Source organism: Bufo gargarizans, chromosome 7, assembly GCF_014858855.1.
Source record: "Bufo gargarizans isolate SCDJY-AF-19 chromosome 7, ASM1485885v1, whole genome shotgun sequence".
NCBI classification, from domain to species: Eukaryota; Metazoa; Chordata; class Amphibia; order Anura; family Bufonidae; genus Bufo; species Bufo gargarizans.
Genome location: NC_058086.1, coordinates 34105002 through 34123361, shown reverse-complemented (window position 1 = coordinate 34123361; position 18360 = coordinate 34105002). Strand labels below are relative to the sequence as shown.

Here is an 18360-nt window from a genome sequence, read left to right as displayed (position 1 = left end):
AATGTGAAAGAAAATAAATGCCGGATTCGTTTTTCCAGATGACACCGGAGAGACAGATCCGGCATTTCAATGCATTTGTCATACGGATCAGGATCCTGATCAGTCTGACAAATGCAATCAGTTTGTGTCCGTATTGCCGGATCCGGTGTGCAGTTCCGGTGACGGAACTTCCTGCCGGAATCCTCTGCCGCAAGTGTGAAATTATTCTCAAACTCACAGCACCACAGGGCTTTATAATGCTGCGAGATCAGGTCAGGTAAATCCGTGGTCGGCCGATTCACATATCAGAAATGTGTGCAAAATGTACACGAGTATGAACCTGGCACTTTACAGCAAGCACAAAGCTTTAGGTCCGGCACCATCCACGTGCGCTATAATGGCGTGCAGCATAAGAGACTTGGCTTGTGTCACCTACAGATTTTTTTGTCCTTCTTGTCCATCACCAGCTGGTACAATCTCTCCTTCAGCTTGTTATACTCTCGCTCCTTCCTCTTCATATTATGATTGTGCTGAGTGGAGCGACTGGCAATGATGTTCTGCAGCTTCTGAACCTGCAAGTAACAAAGCAAGCAGTGGTATTTGTTCTCTATCCTACTACATGAAGTATAACTCCAATTATATAGAGAAATTATAGTGAGGGAGTGTGCACAATTATCATTTTTAATGCACAGCAAATTTTGCTTGTAAATAGCAGTGCGGATTGGTTGCTGGCTGCTCACAGCTGTCTACATATCACATCATACATGTACGGTGCGCTGGTGGGGAGCAGGAGCCGTGCTCGCTCAGTCAGCAGCAGGGGCCTGGCTGTTACTGAAACAGGGATCAAACCCTCAAAAGGCCCACAGTGGGACAAAAAATAATAAAGTATCATCATAAAAAAATAAGGACTTTATAATATCAGAGGGAGCTTACTGGCCTAATTTCTTAAAGGGGTTGTCTCACTTCAACATAGGGCATTTAGCCATGTAGAGAGTTAATACAAGGCACTTAATGTATTGATTGTCCACATTGCCTCTTTTGTTGGCTAGAATCATTTTTCCATCACATAATACACTTCTCGTTTCCATGGTTACGGCCACCCTTTGATCCAGCATCAGTGGCCATGCTTGCACACTATAGGAAAAAAACCATCAGCCTATGTGCGCTCCTATGGTCCCAGTAGTCAGAGGGTGGCGTTTTTTTCTATAGTGTGCAAGCACGGCCACCGATGCTGGATTACAGGGGTAGTCGTAGCCATGGAAACTAAAAGCGTATGATGTGATGGAAAAATGAATCCAGCCAGCAAAGGAGGCAATATGTACAATCACAATACATTAGCAAGTGCCTTGTATTAACTTTCTCTACATAAGAAACGCCACTTACTGAAGCGAGACAACCCCTTTAAATCCTATAAGGGAATACATAGATCTGCACACGTGGACCACATTTCCATTCACAGCCGACTTGAGATGGGACCCGACTATGTGGATATGCTATAAATGTCCTGATTGGACAACCCCTTTAAATGTTGTGGTTTCATTGATCCTAGGGATACAAGGCAGGGGTGCAAACCAATGAGCCATGACAATCAGCTAGGTTTTAACACTGGTCTGCTATCACGGAGGAGGTGTATTCGTGCTTGGAATCAATTTCCCTTACAGTGTTTTTCCAGTAATGGTATAAAAATATAGGCTGGGGTTGATCAGTGCCGAATAACCGCGCAGGCTACCAGACCAGTTAGGGCAGAGAAAAATCACTGAGTAAAGTGGCCTAAATGGCAGGAAATTCTCAACCCCAAACACTGTGGCCCGTTTATAACCGGGGGAGCAATCCCTCTGCATGTGATCTGTTGCCAGCGGCGATCCCCAGCAATAATGCATACAATGGAGGATGCCGGCAGCGGACCACATGCACCACAAAAACATCCTACACAAGATGAAATAATGTGTGGATGAAAATATAAGAATACATAAAATCACTGAAAAAACGGTGCACCACAATTATATGTGACTGACCATACTGGCTAGACCCTCACACTGAAGTTACAAGCTGAGACTTTAGCCAATATATTCCAATCAGGAACATATCGGAGCCCTGCGCACCCCGTCAAGGTGTCTCAGTGTGGCGGGGGTCCTACCCCTAAACTACCTTAGCATGATAGATGCTAAGGACTGACTCCCAGCCTACATACCTCCATAGTAAGATCACTAATACAATGGGAGGGAGGAGGAGGCTGCGAGCCCCAACTATACCAGGCTACAAGGCGCACCAGAATGCTACCAATGACAGGCATTAGCACATTCAATACATAGAAAGAAAAATCACTGAGTAAAGTGGCCTAAATGGGAGGAAATGCTCGACCCCAAGGCCTTTTTTGTAATCAGTGATTTATACAGAGAAGGATTCTTACCTCTTCTTTTTCGTTCTTCAGCAGCTGCAGCAGGTTATGGTTTTTGCACTGCTGCTGTCGCTCTCTCTCCAGGAGAGCAGCGTTTTCTCGCTTTGTCAGATCCAGCTGATCCTGAGGTTACATAGAGAATATATACTGTATTACGTATATAGACTATGGATGTGAAGTCTCATCACCACACACAAATGTCATTCACTTGTCTCTGCTCACCTTAAGTTTGCTGTGAATGTTCTGCAGATGCTCCAGGTCGCTGTTCACTTTAAGGGTCTGCAGTTCTGCATCTTCTCGCCTTCTCAGGTCTCGGGTGTGTTGCTGGAGCAGCTCGTTGATGCAGTTCATGATGGACACTACATGCAGCCTTCTACTGCCACCATTTTTGGATATGGTTTGCAATGAAGGAAACCCCAAGGTTATGAGCTCCTACAAACACAGAAACTCAATGTAACGAGAAACAGAATGCACCAAATTACAACATTAAAGGGGGTTCTGCACTTTGTTTTAACTGATGATCTATCCTCTGGATAGATCATTAGCTTCTGATCGGCGGGAGTCCGACACCCGGGACCCCCGCCGATCAGCTGTTTGAGGAGGCAGCGGTGATCCAGTAGCGCTGCGGCCTTCTCACTGTTTACCACCGGCCCACTCTGTTCACTTGAATGGAGCTTAACTAGTTGATACAAGTCGTGACGTCAGTGGGCCGGCGGTAAACAGTGAGAAGGCCACGGCGCTACTGGAGCGCCGCTGCCTTCTCTAACAGCTGATCGGCGGGGGTCCCGGGTGTCGGACCCCCGCCGATCAGAAGCTGATGATCTAGCCAGAGGATAGATCATCACTTAAAACAAAGTGCAGAACCCTTTAATGGGGACATTATTCTACTCATAAACCATTAGGCATACTGAGATTTGCATGGCACAGATGAGCCCATCTCCATTGCTGGTTTAAGATTGCGTGCTCTTCCGCATCTCTGACAGCTCCCCTGTGCATTTTATAGCTGCTTGCACAAGTTGAATATGAACCCCATTGCATCCATATGTATCTATCTCTGCCATGAAAGAGATTGGGCCAGCAAATAGTTAGTCTAATTCTACAGAAGTGACAGGGAGCTGAAATGGCCAAATCTCTGGCACAAAAAGTCAATACAGCCAATACTAGCTAATGGTGGGAGACACACGGGAATAAACAAAAAGGGGACCTTTTGTAGAGCAGGGTATTTTAGTGGTTCTTTCCCCTTTAATTCCTTGTAATGTAATTGGTTATCGGTACTAATTACCAGGCTGAGAACCTGAGGTCTGAAGTAACTGAACATGCGTACTGCACACTGAAGACCTATAGGAGGAGAAGGGAAGCTAGAAACCAGCTAGCTCCGATGAAGACACCATCAGGGCAAGATCTGTCTCGCTACCATCACCTCTATTTGTATTATATGGGTGTCAGTCAGATGCTATGTTGGGAACTGGGCGATGGGGCGATGACCAATTTGTTTACGGCACTGGTGACTTACTTAACTCTTATGTTATCTTTTATCATAGTTTTAGTAAACATTTTATGCACCTATATTTCAAGCCTATTTATTCACGGTAATACAGGTATCACAGTGATAATGAAGGTTAAACAAAGTACATATGCTGGATATCATTACATTATTATTTTTTAACCAAATTTAAAAACATTGAATTATATCAAGCTAAATATTACAAGATACAGTTCTTTACTGGTACTGTATCAAAGCTCAATCTATTCCGTAAAAATAAATATCAAATAAAAAGATATTTAACTAATATATATATATATATATATATATATATATATATATATATATATATATATATATACACACATACACACACATACACACACACCTTTCATGTGAATATTCATGACATTCATTAACGGGTTAACACAATGCACATTACTAGGTGTACACTAGCACAGAACCCCTATAATTGTCAGAGATCTGAGCATTTTGTGTTCTCCATCATTGGGGAGGAAGAACTGCTATACATAATGTCCTTCGGCTCTGCTTACATCATTATTATAATGTGCAAAACATTGTAATGCGTTTTGCACTCGGGTGAGAAAAATCGGCATGTTTGGTACCCAAACCTGAACTTCTTCACAGAGGGAAAATAATAGCACTTAATACAGAATGCATAGTACAATAGCGCTGGAGGGGTTAAAAAAAATAATATTTAACTCACCTTAATCCACTTGCTTGCGCAGCCGGCATCTCTTCTGTCTTCTTTTTTGCTGTGTGCAGGAAAAGGACCTGTGGTGACGTCACTCCGGTCATCACATGATCTTTTAACATGGTGATGGACCATGTGATGACCGGAGTGACGTCACCACAGGTCCTTTTTCAGTAAACAGCAAAGAAGAAGACAGAAGAGATGCCAGCTGCGCGAGCAAGTGGATTACATTTTTATTTTTTAACCCCTCCAGCGCTATTGTACTATGTATTCTGTATTCAGAACGCTATTATTTTCCCTTATAACCATGTTATAAGGGAAAATAATAATGATCGGATCCCCATCTCGATAGTCTCCTAGCAACCGTGCGTGAAAATCGCACCGCATCCGCACTTTCTTGCGATTTTCATGCAGCCCTATTCACTTATATGGGGCCTGCGTTGCGTGATAAACGCACAATATAAAGCTTGCTGCGATTTTCACGCAACGCACAAGTGATGCGTGAAAATCACCGCTCATGTGCACAGCCCCATAGAAATCAATGGGGCCGGATTCAGTGCGGGTGCAATGCGTTCACCTCACGCATTGCACCTGTGCGGAAATCTCGCCCGTGTGAAAGGGGCCTTAGTCTACTTTCACACTCGCGTTTTGGTGTCTGTCTGATGAAACTGAGCCAAATGGAGCCGTTCTTACACACAATGCAAGCCAATGGGGACGGATCCGTTTTCTATGACACAATCTGGCACAAAAGAAAACGGATCCGTCCTCCATTGACTTTCAATGGTGTTTAAGACGGATCCGTCTTGGCTATGTTAAAGATAATACAAATGCACCAAACGCAAGTGTGAAAGTAGCCTTCGATGGATGCCTCAGACCGATGCCACTTGCATCCATCACCCATAGGGTTACATGGAAGGAAAATGTATGTGTTTAATGATTATGTTCTTACTTGCTGCCGTTGTAGGACACTGCACAGCCTACTATGCTATTACACATGTTTTTTTATGTAGTATACTACCATACCCCATCCAGACAGAGGCAAAACGGACACTCTTGGCCTCTGGCTAATGTAACCCTATGGTCAGATTTACTACCTCACAAGAGGAAGGTACAAGCGCTGTTCCTGTTTGTAGGTTAGCTTTATGCACCTGTGACTTTGGATGTGCAAGTCTGAGTTTTTTGCAGCCTGCAGGGACAGTGACATGCATCCACAAATGTGGTTAAAGGGGTTGTCCCATAAGGACAAGTGCTATTCGTATGCCCTACGAGGTAATGAGATGCACTCGAGCCATTAATTTACAGTATTACATGCCTTTTCCTGTTACCTGAATTAGGGCTCTTTCACACTTGCGTTGTCCGGATCCGTCATGTACTCCACTTGCCGGAATTACACGCTGGATCCAGAAAAACGCAAGTAAACTGAAAGCATTTGAAGACGGATCTGTCTTTAATAGCGTCCTGGCTGCCATAGTAACACTGAACGCATTTCGAAGTCCTGGTTGCCATAGTAGTAGTGGGGAGCGGTATACTTACCGTCCGTGCGGCTCCCGGGGCGCTCCAGAATAACGTCAGAGCGCCCCATGCGCATGGATGACGTGCCATGCGATCACGTCATCCATGCACGTGGGGCGCCCTGACGTCACTCTGGAGCGCCCTGGGAGCCGCACGGACGGTAAGTATACTGCTCCCCCGCAGCCATGGTAACCATTCAGAAAAAACTAAACGTCGGATCCGGTAATGCGCCGAAACGACGTTTAGCTTAAGGCCGGATCCGGATTAATGCCTTTCAATGGGCATTCATGCCGGATCCGGCCTTGCGGCAAGTGTTCCGGATTTTTGGCCAGAGCAAAAAGCGCAGCATGCTGCAGTATTTTCTCCGGCCAAAAAACGTTCCGTTCCTGAACTGAAGACATCCTGATGCATCCTGAACGGATTTCTCTCCATTCAGAATGCATTAGGATAAAACTGATCAGGATTCTTCCGGCATAGAGTTCCGTCGTCGCTGCTCTATGCCGGAAAAAAAGAACGCAGGTGTGAAAGAGCCCTTAAAGACGTGTAATACTATATTTCCGCTGACATTAGGCTCGGCTAATTTTTCCTCCACGGAGGCAATACATTTTAATGCTGTTTGGAGACAGGTCTCCGCACAGCATTAAAAGAAAGTGCTTGAACGAATAGACTTCCAAAGCTGGATTCGCTCAACACTAGCAGACATCATTGGTCCCGGCAGCACGGTACTCACCTGGTCAATGTAGGTTATACACTGCTCTACGTTGTCTTCATTACAAAAGTTTGACTCTTGAGACATTTTGGCTATGCTGAAGGAGGGCTGTAGGGGGGCCGAGGAAGTCATTCTGGGCTCAGAGTTGTATCGCGAGAAGATTCTGCTTTCTGGAAGAAATGCAAAAAATGCAGAATGACCAGCGATGGATGAGACATGGTAGAACAAGCTGAACGTTCAGCACCACACCTCAGGAGCGATTAATCACAAAGGACTTCCGCCATATAGCAATGGCAGGTATGGAGTCATGACATGAACTGTGGCCACTGACCGGGAGAAGATCATCTCCCCACTGGGTCTAATTACAAGACATTTACTATTCACAATCTATAGGCTGCTCACAATTTTGCAGACATGACGTCTGCTCAGACCGTACGAAGCAATTATAACCAGGTTTACTGAGGGAAGCCGAGCAGGGCTAAGAAATGCACCAGCTAAAAGATACAGCGCAGCGCCACGATTCACAGTACTCCGTTTAACACCGATTCATTGGCCTAATCTGGCAACTGATAATTCCGTAAAGAAATCCAGAAAACAAAGCAGAGAAAAATAAATAAAACTTCTAATTCCTCTACAGCAGATTTCATCTTCACATCTTCAGGGCTCATGCACACGACTGGAGGTAAGCAAAGCGACTTCAGATGTTACACTAATAAATTAGTTATAATACTGTATAATACTCATCTCCGCACAGCATTAGAATGTATGGGCTCCGATGAGCCGAAGTTATTCCGACTTCATTGAATAACTTCGGTAATAGATTATTACAGTGAAAAACAGTCGGTTCCAAGGTACCAGTCATAACTGAAGCCAAGTTTGCTGTTTTAAAGTGGTTTTTCACTGTAATAATCAATCACTGAAGTTATTCAACGAAGTCTCACACAACTTTGTGAATAACTTACTTCGGTTCATTGGAGCCCATACATTATAATACTGTACAAAGATGAATCTCCGTAGAGTATTATAACAAATTTTTTAGCAAAGTGGCTTCGGATGTAGCCTGTCCGGCGGTCCATAAATGGCAGATCCGCAAAACACAGATACCGGCCACTTGCATTTTGCGGAGTGGAACGATTGGCCCCTAATAGAACAGTCCTATTCTTGTCTCAAAAGCGGACAATAATAGGACATGTTCTATTGTTTTGCAGCACGGCCATGCGGTTGTACGGAGATGGAATGCACAGGGAGTCATTTCCGTCGTTTTTGCAGCCTGATTGAAGTGAATGGTTCAACGTACAGGCCGCAAAACAACCCAGAATGGACACAGAAAAAAATATGTAGCAGCCGAGCCAACACCCCCCCCCCCCCCCCCATTTTACACAACCCATTTAGGGATATTGTATACTATATGCCCTTTTCGAGGATCCTTCTTTCTAACTAGCGGCTTCACTCATGAAACTAAGGCTGTGTTCACATTTCTGTATGGACCTACATTGCAAATTCAGTCATGTGCCAGGTAGCTCTGTGTGCCATACTGCTCCTCCTGTCAGCAACAGACCCAGCGACAGTCTGCGACTCAGGGCGAACACTCCAAAATACCCAGACATCCTGAACATCACACAGTGTGGGGGGTTATACAGACCCGACTGCAGCTGCACTATTCACATGTAGCAGCGCTCCGGTCAGTGTGCGCCTGACGGAGGACAAGACTTGTAGCAGGGAACACTTACGCTGGGTTCAGACCTGAGCGTTCGCGATGGAGCGCTCAGTATGCGCGATTGTACGGGAGTTTGCAATCGCGCATACAGAGACAAGCGAACGCCCATTGTCGCGCGTTCCCGAAAGTCTATGTACGGGAACGCGCGACAAGATGCCCCAAAGAAGCTCATGTACTTCTTGGGGTGTCGGGCATTTTACAGCGCGATCGTACGCGCTGTAAAACGCTCAGGTGAGAACCATGCTGATAGGGAAGCATTGGTTTCTCCTTGTTGAGCGTTTTACAGCGCGTAGGAACGCGCTGTAAAACGCTCAGGTCTGAACCCAGCCTTAGGCCCCTTTCACACGGGCGAGAATCCTGCGACGCCAGTGTGAAAAAGGCCTTAGGGTACAGCCACACGCTCAGGTTTCTGCAAGTAGATTTAAAGGCCACAGCAAAGACTGAAAGAATAAAAGGACGGGGACGTCTTCTCTTTTTTTTTATTCACTCCAGATTTTGGCTTCCAAAATTGCATCAGAAAACCTGACGGTGCGGCCGTGCCCTTACTCTAGCTAGATAAAAACACAACGTTTGGGGCTAATAGGGAAACACCTTTACTTGACGATTTCTGCACGTTTTACGTGACGCGCACAGAATTTCTCAGAATGCAGACTTACCTGATTCCGGCATGTTTCCTGTCCTCCAGTCACCCATAGCCAGTCTACGACATGCAGATCTGTAATATCCCGAGTACAGCAGAGGGACAAACCATCTATGGACACATTCCCTAAAAATAAAATAAAAAAAATTAATAAATGAAAAAAGCCATTAAATCAGCAAAACTGGAAATCCAACCCAATCTAAAGTGGAAAACGGTGCTATAATAGACTTCTCATATCAGGACTGATCGTGTGGGGCCAGGACACAGGACGGTGCTCTGTTTTTCCACGACACGTGTAGAAGTCGTACTGACGCGATAAGCCCACACCCGCTCTCATTTTACTATAGCAAGTCAGAAGACGACATGTTTCCGTTTTTATACCCTCTAACTTATATAATCAAATGGAAACATAAGGCCTCGTGCACACAACCGTATTTTAAGTCCGATCTGCATTTTTTGCGGCTTGCGCGCAGACCCATTTATTTCTGTGGGATGGCGCACAGGTGTCTTCTGGGTGCTGTCTGCATCTGTGCCACAAATTACACAAAATGTCCTGCAAGAATAGACAGTTTGGAGCGATGGAGCCCACGAAAAGTGCGATTTCCGAATTTTGTGTGTATGTGGTTTGCGGACCACAAAACGGAAATGGCTGTACGAATCTAGCCTACGAGAATATACATTGTCAGCGATATACACAAACCCTCATATTCCACGGCCAGGTCGTTCTCCTCTACATTGCGCTGGATAAAATGCCGCACATGTAACCTACACGCCGCTCCGGTTATATAATACCGTCTACTGCACACAGGAAGCCTCTGCCATCCACCACTACCGTACCTTGGTAAGGAACATAACTCCATAAATAGCAGCCCTCCAATCTACTTACAGCCTCTCCACGTCGCCCATGTAATCCCCTCCAGATGGCTCCACTCAAATTCAATTCTAGTGAACGCCGAGAACGTGGCCACAAATCATTTTCGCCATATTTCTTAAGAGGGGGACAATAGAAAACAAAGGAAGAGGACGGTGACTGTGGCGCTGCCTTCTTATATACGGGACAATCTTCAAGCTTCAGTTCCTGCACAGCCGAGGGTCACACCGGTACACTGGGGGTTACCCATGTACGTTACTGCATTTATGCCATCGGTTTGTGCAAATGCACTGAAAAGTATGGCGTCAGGACAACACAGGGGGAGGAACGATTGCAGTAGCAATCTTTCCTCCACCAAATACTTAGTGTCGTACAGTAACAGTGCCGCTCTTCCGCGCAGTTTTCATGCACAATACAGTACCAGCTAAGGCTAGGTCTACACGATGACGTGTCGCGTGACAATTTTTATAATGGTAGTCTATGGTGTCACCCTGCAACTGCGACGCGACATTAACAGAAAAATCCATCTTGAACGGGTTTTTTGTGACTGTCGTGTCGCAGTATGTCGCAGGGTGACACCATAGACTACCATTATAAAAATTGTCGTGCGACAAAATGTCGTTGTGTAGACCTAGCCTTAGTCTTGCCAGATCTCACGTACTAGATGCTTATGTTAAATGTGTGGAAACTGACCTGCCATGGGACTTTAAAAATCCACTGAGTGTCAAGTGTTAGTGCGACGCGGCGGCGGATGAAATGTGGTTTCTCCAAGGACTTTAATTGGGCTGTTCAAATATAAAGCACAGATCTACGTTGAGGTTTTCCTGCGGACAAATCCGCACCGCCTGCAAGTACCCTCACAGGCCAACGCACACGAACAGTCAATTTGTTGACCGTAGGTCAGTAAAAAAAATAATCACGGAGATGCGCACCACTTTGGTTTGTGATATGGACGAAACGCGGCCACTGAAGTCTATGGGTCCGTGAAAATCACTACAGGGATGGCGGCCGTGCTGCTTCTGTTTTTCGTTGACCACTGGTAGGAGAGGCTATTGAAATAAATTTTCAGCTGAGCATCGTCTGTGGAGTACAGATGACACCCAGAGGGTTAAAAACGGACACACGGACCAAACACGGATCCTTCTTGGGTGATTTTTTTTATCCACAGACATCAAACAGACGTGGAAACGTGAACAGGGGCATACACTGATTTTGGCGCATGAGAATCCGCATGGAAGAGAGTTGAAAAAAATAGCTTAAAAAGAAGGAAGCGGTTAAGCGGAGTCTTAAAACGCGGCGGTCCCCGAGACGTGGACGACATTGGTGTTGTGTTCAATGGCATGTTTGGTCCTCATCACGGACCATAGTGGTGCATGTCTGATTGTTCCACTGACCCACAAATTATAATCAATGGGTACGTGTGCTGTCCGTGGAAAACCGCAATGTGAATGAGGCCTTAAGGGGAACGGTACGGTCTGTTAATCACCTCGCTAGTGGGAAAATGCTGAACAAACAGCAAAGCCGGATCACACCTGACACGACGCACAAGGTTTTAATCTGTCACAAAAGAAAACAAATAACCCGAGCACAAATGGAAAGTTTCGGAGACAAAGTAATAGTGATTTCTAAAAGACATCAAAACTGCTCGCACTGTACATGGAAATCACGGACGCCGCTCGTTCGCCATGTATATGATTACGATACATATCGTCCAGGAATTATAAGATGACAGCATTTCTATGACGACTCCGCTGATGTCAATGCTCCTATAGCCCTGAACAGACCGAAGGCAAAACCGGCAACAACGTAAATCCAAACTATTCCCACAAATATACATAATACACGAGCACAAAGCACTTACTCAGGTGAGGAGCCAATGTCAGGATCAGTCTGCGTCTATCTCCTCCAGCCTTCACCACCCTGCGCTGGAAGATAAGGAGCTTATGGAGGGAACGCCCCCCCCCTGCTAAAGGTCAGGAGTAAAGCTTCCTTCACAGCCCAGGACACGGCCGACGACGCTGCTCTCAGCCCGTGTGAGGGTCCGATATCTTATATCAAAGTGCTCTGCAATCTGTCACAGCCAGCATGCTGGGAGTTGTAGTTTAAAACTGCTTGAAATCAACAGGTTGTAGTGGCTTAGGAAAAAAAAAAAAACATGGCTGCTTGTCCATGGGTTGCGCCCGTTGTAAAGTCCCCTTCACTTCAGGGTCGGATTGGCCTCAGACCTTACAGGGGGCCGCCTGAACCTCACCGTCGGCCAATAGAGGTTTTTGGGGATGTACTTTGTGCTGCGGGCGGTATTTTGTGATGGACTGTGGTATTTGGCTCTGTTGCGGCGGTATAATGTGCCGCAATATGGTATTGCTGGCCCTGCCTGCCATCAATTCGGACCCGACTACAAAACGGGGCCACTTTAAGTATTTTTTTCTAGGGCCACTTTAAATTCCCAGTCCTGTCCCTGCTTCACTTAAAGGCCTCATGCACACGACAGTTGTTTTTCTCGGCCTCATTTTTTGCGGATAGGATGGAGACCCTTTCATTTCAATGGGTCAGCAAACAAATGCTGATCGTTCATCCGTTTGTGTTCCACGTCCGTTGTCTGTGTTTCCCTTCAGCAAAAAAAATAGTGCATGTCCTACTTTTTTCACATTTGCGGACAAGGATATTGATTTGTTACAAGAGATCTGTGGGGAAAAATGGATCCTCCCAAAAAAAAACTGATGCCGCATCCAATTTTTTTTTGGGGCGGACGCAAAAAACAACTGTCGTGTGCTTGAGGCCAAAGGGGTTGTCCTGACATATGAGCTGATCACTACTGGAGTAGCGGCTGTGCATGTGGCGCTACACTTCTGGGTAGCAGCGCATGAACAGTCGCTGCTCTGGAAGCCGAAACAGAGCCTCTGCACTTGTACGGGAGATTGTCGGGGGTCGGCCAAGAACTTGATCCCTGTCAATCAAGCAGCGGGGGAGGGTCCTCGGCGTCGGGGACACCCCATTGCAGATGCAGAACTACTTGACGAGACCAACCAATTTGCTCATCTCTACTTATTACCTATCCACAAAATGGGCATCTTATCAGCAGGGGGAGGGGGAGGGGGGGGGGGTCATCCGTTGTGAACCCCATAGTTCAGGAGAACAGGGTCCTGGAAGCGAAGAGCAATCGGTGCACTAGCAGTCCGTGCAACTGTCCCTGCATTCACTCCGGAAACTCCGTTCTCAAGATTGTGGGGGGGTCACAGCAGTCGTATCCCTACTGATCAGATACTCGTCTATCCTGTGGATAAGGGAAGGGTTCTTACGGACAATGGCTTTAAAACCAGCCCGAGATGTGGTCCGGAGTGGCGCCATGTTTTTCTGATCGCACACAACCCCCATTAATCATGAATAAAAAGGTTCGATCGCTTTGGGCGGCCCGGCACATTTCTACATGACACATGCAACGACTGATTTAGTTCAGAGTTCTCCATTCACATTTGCATCCGAAATGCAGCGCCATTTTTTCCCCAAACACCTTGGTGGAACCAGCTGGTCATCATTAGGCTCCATTCACACGTCCGTATATGTTTTGCGGATCCGCAAAACACGGACACCGGCAATGTGCATTCCACACATCGCCGGCACGCTCATAGAAAATGCATTTTCTTGTCCGCAATTGCGGACAAGAATAGGACATGTTCTATTTTTTTTGCAGAAATGGAATTGCGGATCCGGAAGTGCGGATCTGTGGACGCAGGGACAGCACATTCCGGCCCCATTGAAAATGAACGGGTCCGCACCCGTTCCACAAAATTGCGGAACAGATGTGGACCCATTTTGTGGATGTGTGAATGGACCCTTAAAGTCAATGTTAATGCATCGGATGCGCTCCGTCTGTATCTTAGGGATCAGGCACACAAACTTATTTTTTGTTTCTGTCTGTTCCGGGGGGTTTTGCGGCCCGTATGCGGAACCATTTATTTCAATGGGGCCGAATTTTATTTATTTTTTTAAGTCATTGTCGTTATTGCTTTCCGTATCCATATGTTCGCAAGTCCATACCACACAAAAATAGAACGTGTCCTATTCTTTTGTGGACAAGGACGGGCATTGTTACGATAGGACCACAAATTATCATTTTTTTTTAATACATGGACGTTACACACGGATCTGTGTTTTGTGGACAGCAAAATACATACAGCCGTGTGCATGAGCCCTGTATATACCATATGAAACCAGTGCGCAGATGTGATCAGAGCCTAAGAGAATATGGCGCCATCATTGGGCGGCACACCGCATACCCGCGGGTCCATTGCAGGGGACCGTACAGCCTATGTTTGCACCGACAGTCATTGCTCTGGTGGGCTCAGCTGCTCAGGAGGGTCCACGTGGACGCAGCAGGGACCATAAATCCATCCATCCCCCACAAAGGTCAATTGTCACATCCTCGTTAGGTAAAGGAAGGGACCTAAAGTCTTCACTGCGGGAGGCATCAGCTGCGCCGGAGAGCATCTGCTCAAAGGTTCCCAAAAATATCCCCACGAGGGGGGCCCAAGTCACATGACGGCAGAGGACCCAATCTTTTCCAGTGTCATTGATTTAGGGAGTGCAGGATGTGGACTGACTGATGTGTTCCTATAAGGCCTCCTGCACACATCTGTGGGTGTCCCGTGGCCGTATTGCGGACCGCATATGCTGCAGAGTCCATGCAATAGAGCAAGACGAGGCGCTATCTGGAACCTCACACGGGCTGGGGGATGGACAAGCCCCTGAACCTGCATGCAGGATACCTTTAGCTCCAAACACATGAGTGTCCCTAAAACCTCTGCCCCCCAATAGTGACACGGCTCTGACAACCATGAATAACTCACAAGGGACAAAAATATGAGACCAGCGGCTCAGCTTATAAAGGGGGATCCCCAACGGGAGCGAGCAGCTTAGGGTCCGAGTACGAGCACCCACATCACAGTCAACCAGAACAGACCGCAGGAGCAACGGGGCGTTGTCATTACACCGAGAGGCTCTGCTCTCTCCGCACTTTGACAGGACCAGGCAGTAAAAACATTATCGTCTGGTCCTGTCAAAGTATGCAGCAGTTGCAGAGAGAGCAGAGTCTCTAGGTGTAATGGTAACGCCCCCGTTGCTCCTAGAGGCTCATTTGCTTATATTAAAACATCATTTTTCTCAGCGATGCGGACACATATGAACATGGGACCAACACAGACGCCTTCAGCTGCCAAGTGCACATGTAACAGGTCAGCCAGTGTCATAGGGACAAAACTGCTGACAGATGCCCTTTAATTACCCCTCCCCCAGCTGCTGACTGGACGTTCCATTAAAGATCGCAACCATTTTTTTTTCTTTATTTCAAGATAATCACACATCTTCTCATTACAAAGACCATCTATTCCCATGATAGCCAATGGCCTGCTATGTGTGGAACTACTAGACCCAGCACGACCACTTGTAGACTGACAACTAATGACTTATCACATGTGGAACTACAAGATCCAGCATGGCCTCTTACAGACTGACATTGTTCTATCACATATAGGGGACTACAAGATCCAGCATGCCCCCCCTGCAGACTGACATTGTTCTATCACATATAGGGGACTACTAGACCCAGCATGGCCTCTTGCAGACTGACAACCAATAGCTTATTGCACGTGGAACTACTAGACTCAGCATGCCCCTTTGAAAGCTGACCACTAATAGCCTACCACGTGGTGAGGAACTACTAGACCCAGCATGCCCCCTAGCAGACTGACAACAGCCGGAAACCTGCAGCCACCAGCCAGGAATCCTCCATCCCCACCGCTCACATGTTGTCCTCTCCATGTGACACTAAAACCACGCTCCCTCCTCCACCCGGCCCGGCTGGTACCTGCTCTCCTCCCCGGGGTGTACAGGTGCAGGGAGCCCGGGGCTTCTCGGCCTCCGGCGGTTTATAACCTCGCCCCACCAACTACCGGCCCACAGGCCTGAGCGGTTACTAAGCAACCAGAGAGCGGCGGGCGGGACGTGACTCGTCACCAGGCAACCAGAGAGCGGAGGGGCGGGGCGGGGGCTAAGCACCTGTTACCCGGCGCGAAGAATGCCGGGAAGACAGCGCGTACACCTGCTCCTGCTGACAGGGCGGCGGGCGTGGCCTGAGAGGACTGGAGTGGAGTATTTATAGTCTGTCACGTCTGCGGCGTCAGTACTCCCGATAATAAGTGCTGTCCGGCTGTGGGGGAGCGGAGCCGTGCACGCGGCAAAATCGCATCATCAGGTGTGGCGGGAAGGACGCTCGTACCGTCAGCTTTGGCAGTTGGTCTTCAGGAAGATTCCGAAGAGGACTCGTGGAAGTGTTTAGCCGCGTCCCCGCCCATTTATATAGGACACGCCCCCAACCTGCTGTGTTCGAATCCCAAATAATGTATAAAACCCCTTTCCTCTCACACAACGAATGAGTACGGAGCCCCTCCATAAATACAGACCTCAGACCAGAGCCCCTCCATATATACAGACCTCAGACCAGAGCCCCTCCATATATACAGACCTCAGACCAGAGCCCCTCCATATATACAGACCAGAGCCCCTCCATAAATACAGACCTCAGACCAGAGCCCCTCCATAAATACAGACCAGAGCCCCTCCATATATACAGACCAGAGCCCCTCCATATATACAGACCAGAGCCCCTCCATATATACAGACCTCAGACCAGAGCCCCTCCATAAATACAGACCAGAGCCCCTCCATAAATACAGACCAGAGCCCCTCCATAAATACAGACCAGAGCCCCTCCATAAATACAGACCAGAGCCCCTCCATATATACAGACCAGAGCCCCTCCATAAATACAGACCTCAGACCAGAGCCCCTCCATAAATACAGACCAGAGCCCCTCCATATATACAGACCAGAGCCCCTCCATAAATACAGACCAGAGCCCCTCCATATATACAGACCAGAGCCCCTCCATATATACAGACCAGAGCCCCTCCATAAATACAGACCAGAGCCCCTCCATAAATACAGACCAGAGCCCCTCCATAAATACAGACCTCAGACCAGAGCCCCTCCATAAATACAGACCAGAGCCCCTCCATATATACAGACCAGAGCCCCTCCATATATACAGACCAGAGCCCCTCCATATATACAGACCTCAGACCAGAGCCCCTCCATAAATACAGACCAGAGCCCCTCCATATATACAGACCTCAGACCAGAGCCCCTCCATATATACAGACCTCAGACCAGAGCCCCTCCATATATACAGACCAGAGCCCCTCCATATATACAGACCAGAGCCCCTCCATAAATACAGACCAGAGCCCCCTCCATATATACAGACCAGAGCCCCTCCATATATACAGACCTCAGACCAGAGCCCCTCCATATATACAGACCTCAGACCAGAGCCCCTCCATATATACAGACCTCAGACCAGAGCCCCCTCCATATATACAGACCTCAGACCAGAGCCCCTCCATATATACAGACCTCAGACCAGAGCCCCCTCCATATATACAGACCTCAGACCAGAGCCCCTCCATATATACAGACCTCAGACCAGAGCCCCCTCCATATATACAGACCTCAGACCAGAGCCCCTCCATATATACAGACCTCAGACCAGAGCCCCTCCATATATTCAGACCAGAGCCCCTCCATATATACAGACCTCAGACCAGAGCCCCTCCATATATACAGACCTCAGACCAGAGCCCCTCCATATATACAGACCTCAGACCAGAGCCCCTCCATATATACAGACCAGAGCCCCTCCATAAATACAGACCAGAACCCCTCCATATATACAGACCTCAGACCAGAGCCCCTCCATATATACAGACCTCAGACCAGAGCCCCTCCATATATACAGACCAGAGCCCCTCCATAAATACAGACCAGAGCCCCCTCCATATATACAGACCAGAGCCCCTCCATATATACAGACCTCAGACCAGAGCCCCTCCATATATACAGACCTCAGACCAGAGCCCCTCCATATATACAGACCTCAGACCAGAGCCCCCTCCATATATACAGACCTCAGACCAGAGCCCCTCCATATATACAGACCTCAGACCAGAGCCCCTCCATATATTCAGACCAGAGCCCCTCCATATATACAGACCTCAGACCAGAGCCCCTCCATATATACAGACCTCAGACCAGAGCCCCTCCATATATACAGACCTCAGACCAGAGCCCCTCCATATATACAGACCAGAGCCCCTCCATAAATACAGACCAGAACCCCTCCATATATACAGACCTCAGACCAGAGCCCCTCCATATATACAGACCTCAGACCAGAGCCCCTCCATATATACAGACCTCAGACCAGAGCCCCTCCATATATA

At 47.4% G+C, this 18360-nt stretch overlaps 1 protein-coding gene across 3 annotated transcripts in view; it reads right to left on the bottom strand.

The window, feature by feature from the left end:
* The window catches only part of LOC122943990 (SSX family member 2 interacting protein), a 34638-nt gene extending 18284 nt beyond the window's left edge, over nucleotides 1–16354 (bottom strand). The window contains exons 1-6 of one of the 3 annotated variants that reach the window (XM_044302178.1): nucleotides 16299–16354; nucleotides 9170–9279; nucleotides 6818–6966; nucleotides 2600–2809; nucleotides 2390–2500; nucleotides 416–551 (exon numbers count right to left, since the gene is read on the bottom strand). In XM_044302178.1, the coding sequence (XP_044158113.1) occupies nucleotides 416–551; nucleotides 2390–2500; nucleotides 2600–2809; nucleotides 6818–6966; nucleotides 9170–9206 (643 nt within the window). In that variant the 5' untranslated portion in view covers nucleotides 9207–9279; nucleotides 16299–16354. Of the gene's footprint in view, nucleotides 1–415; nucleotides 552–2389; nucleotides 2501–2599; nucleotides 2810–6817; nucleotides 6967–9169; nucleotides 9280–11885; nucleotides 11969–15887; nucleotides 15988–16298 lie in introns of those variants that run through there. The other 2 variants (XM_044302176.1, XM_044302177.1) reach the window with 2 other exon arrangements.
* Between the last annotated feature and the right edge of the window lie 2006 nt (nucleotides 16355–18360).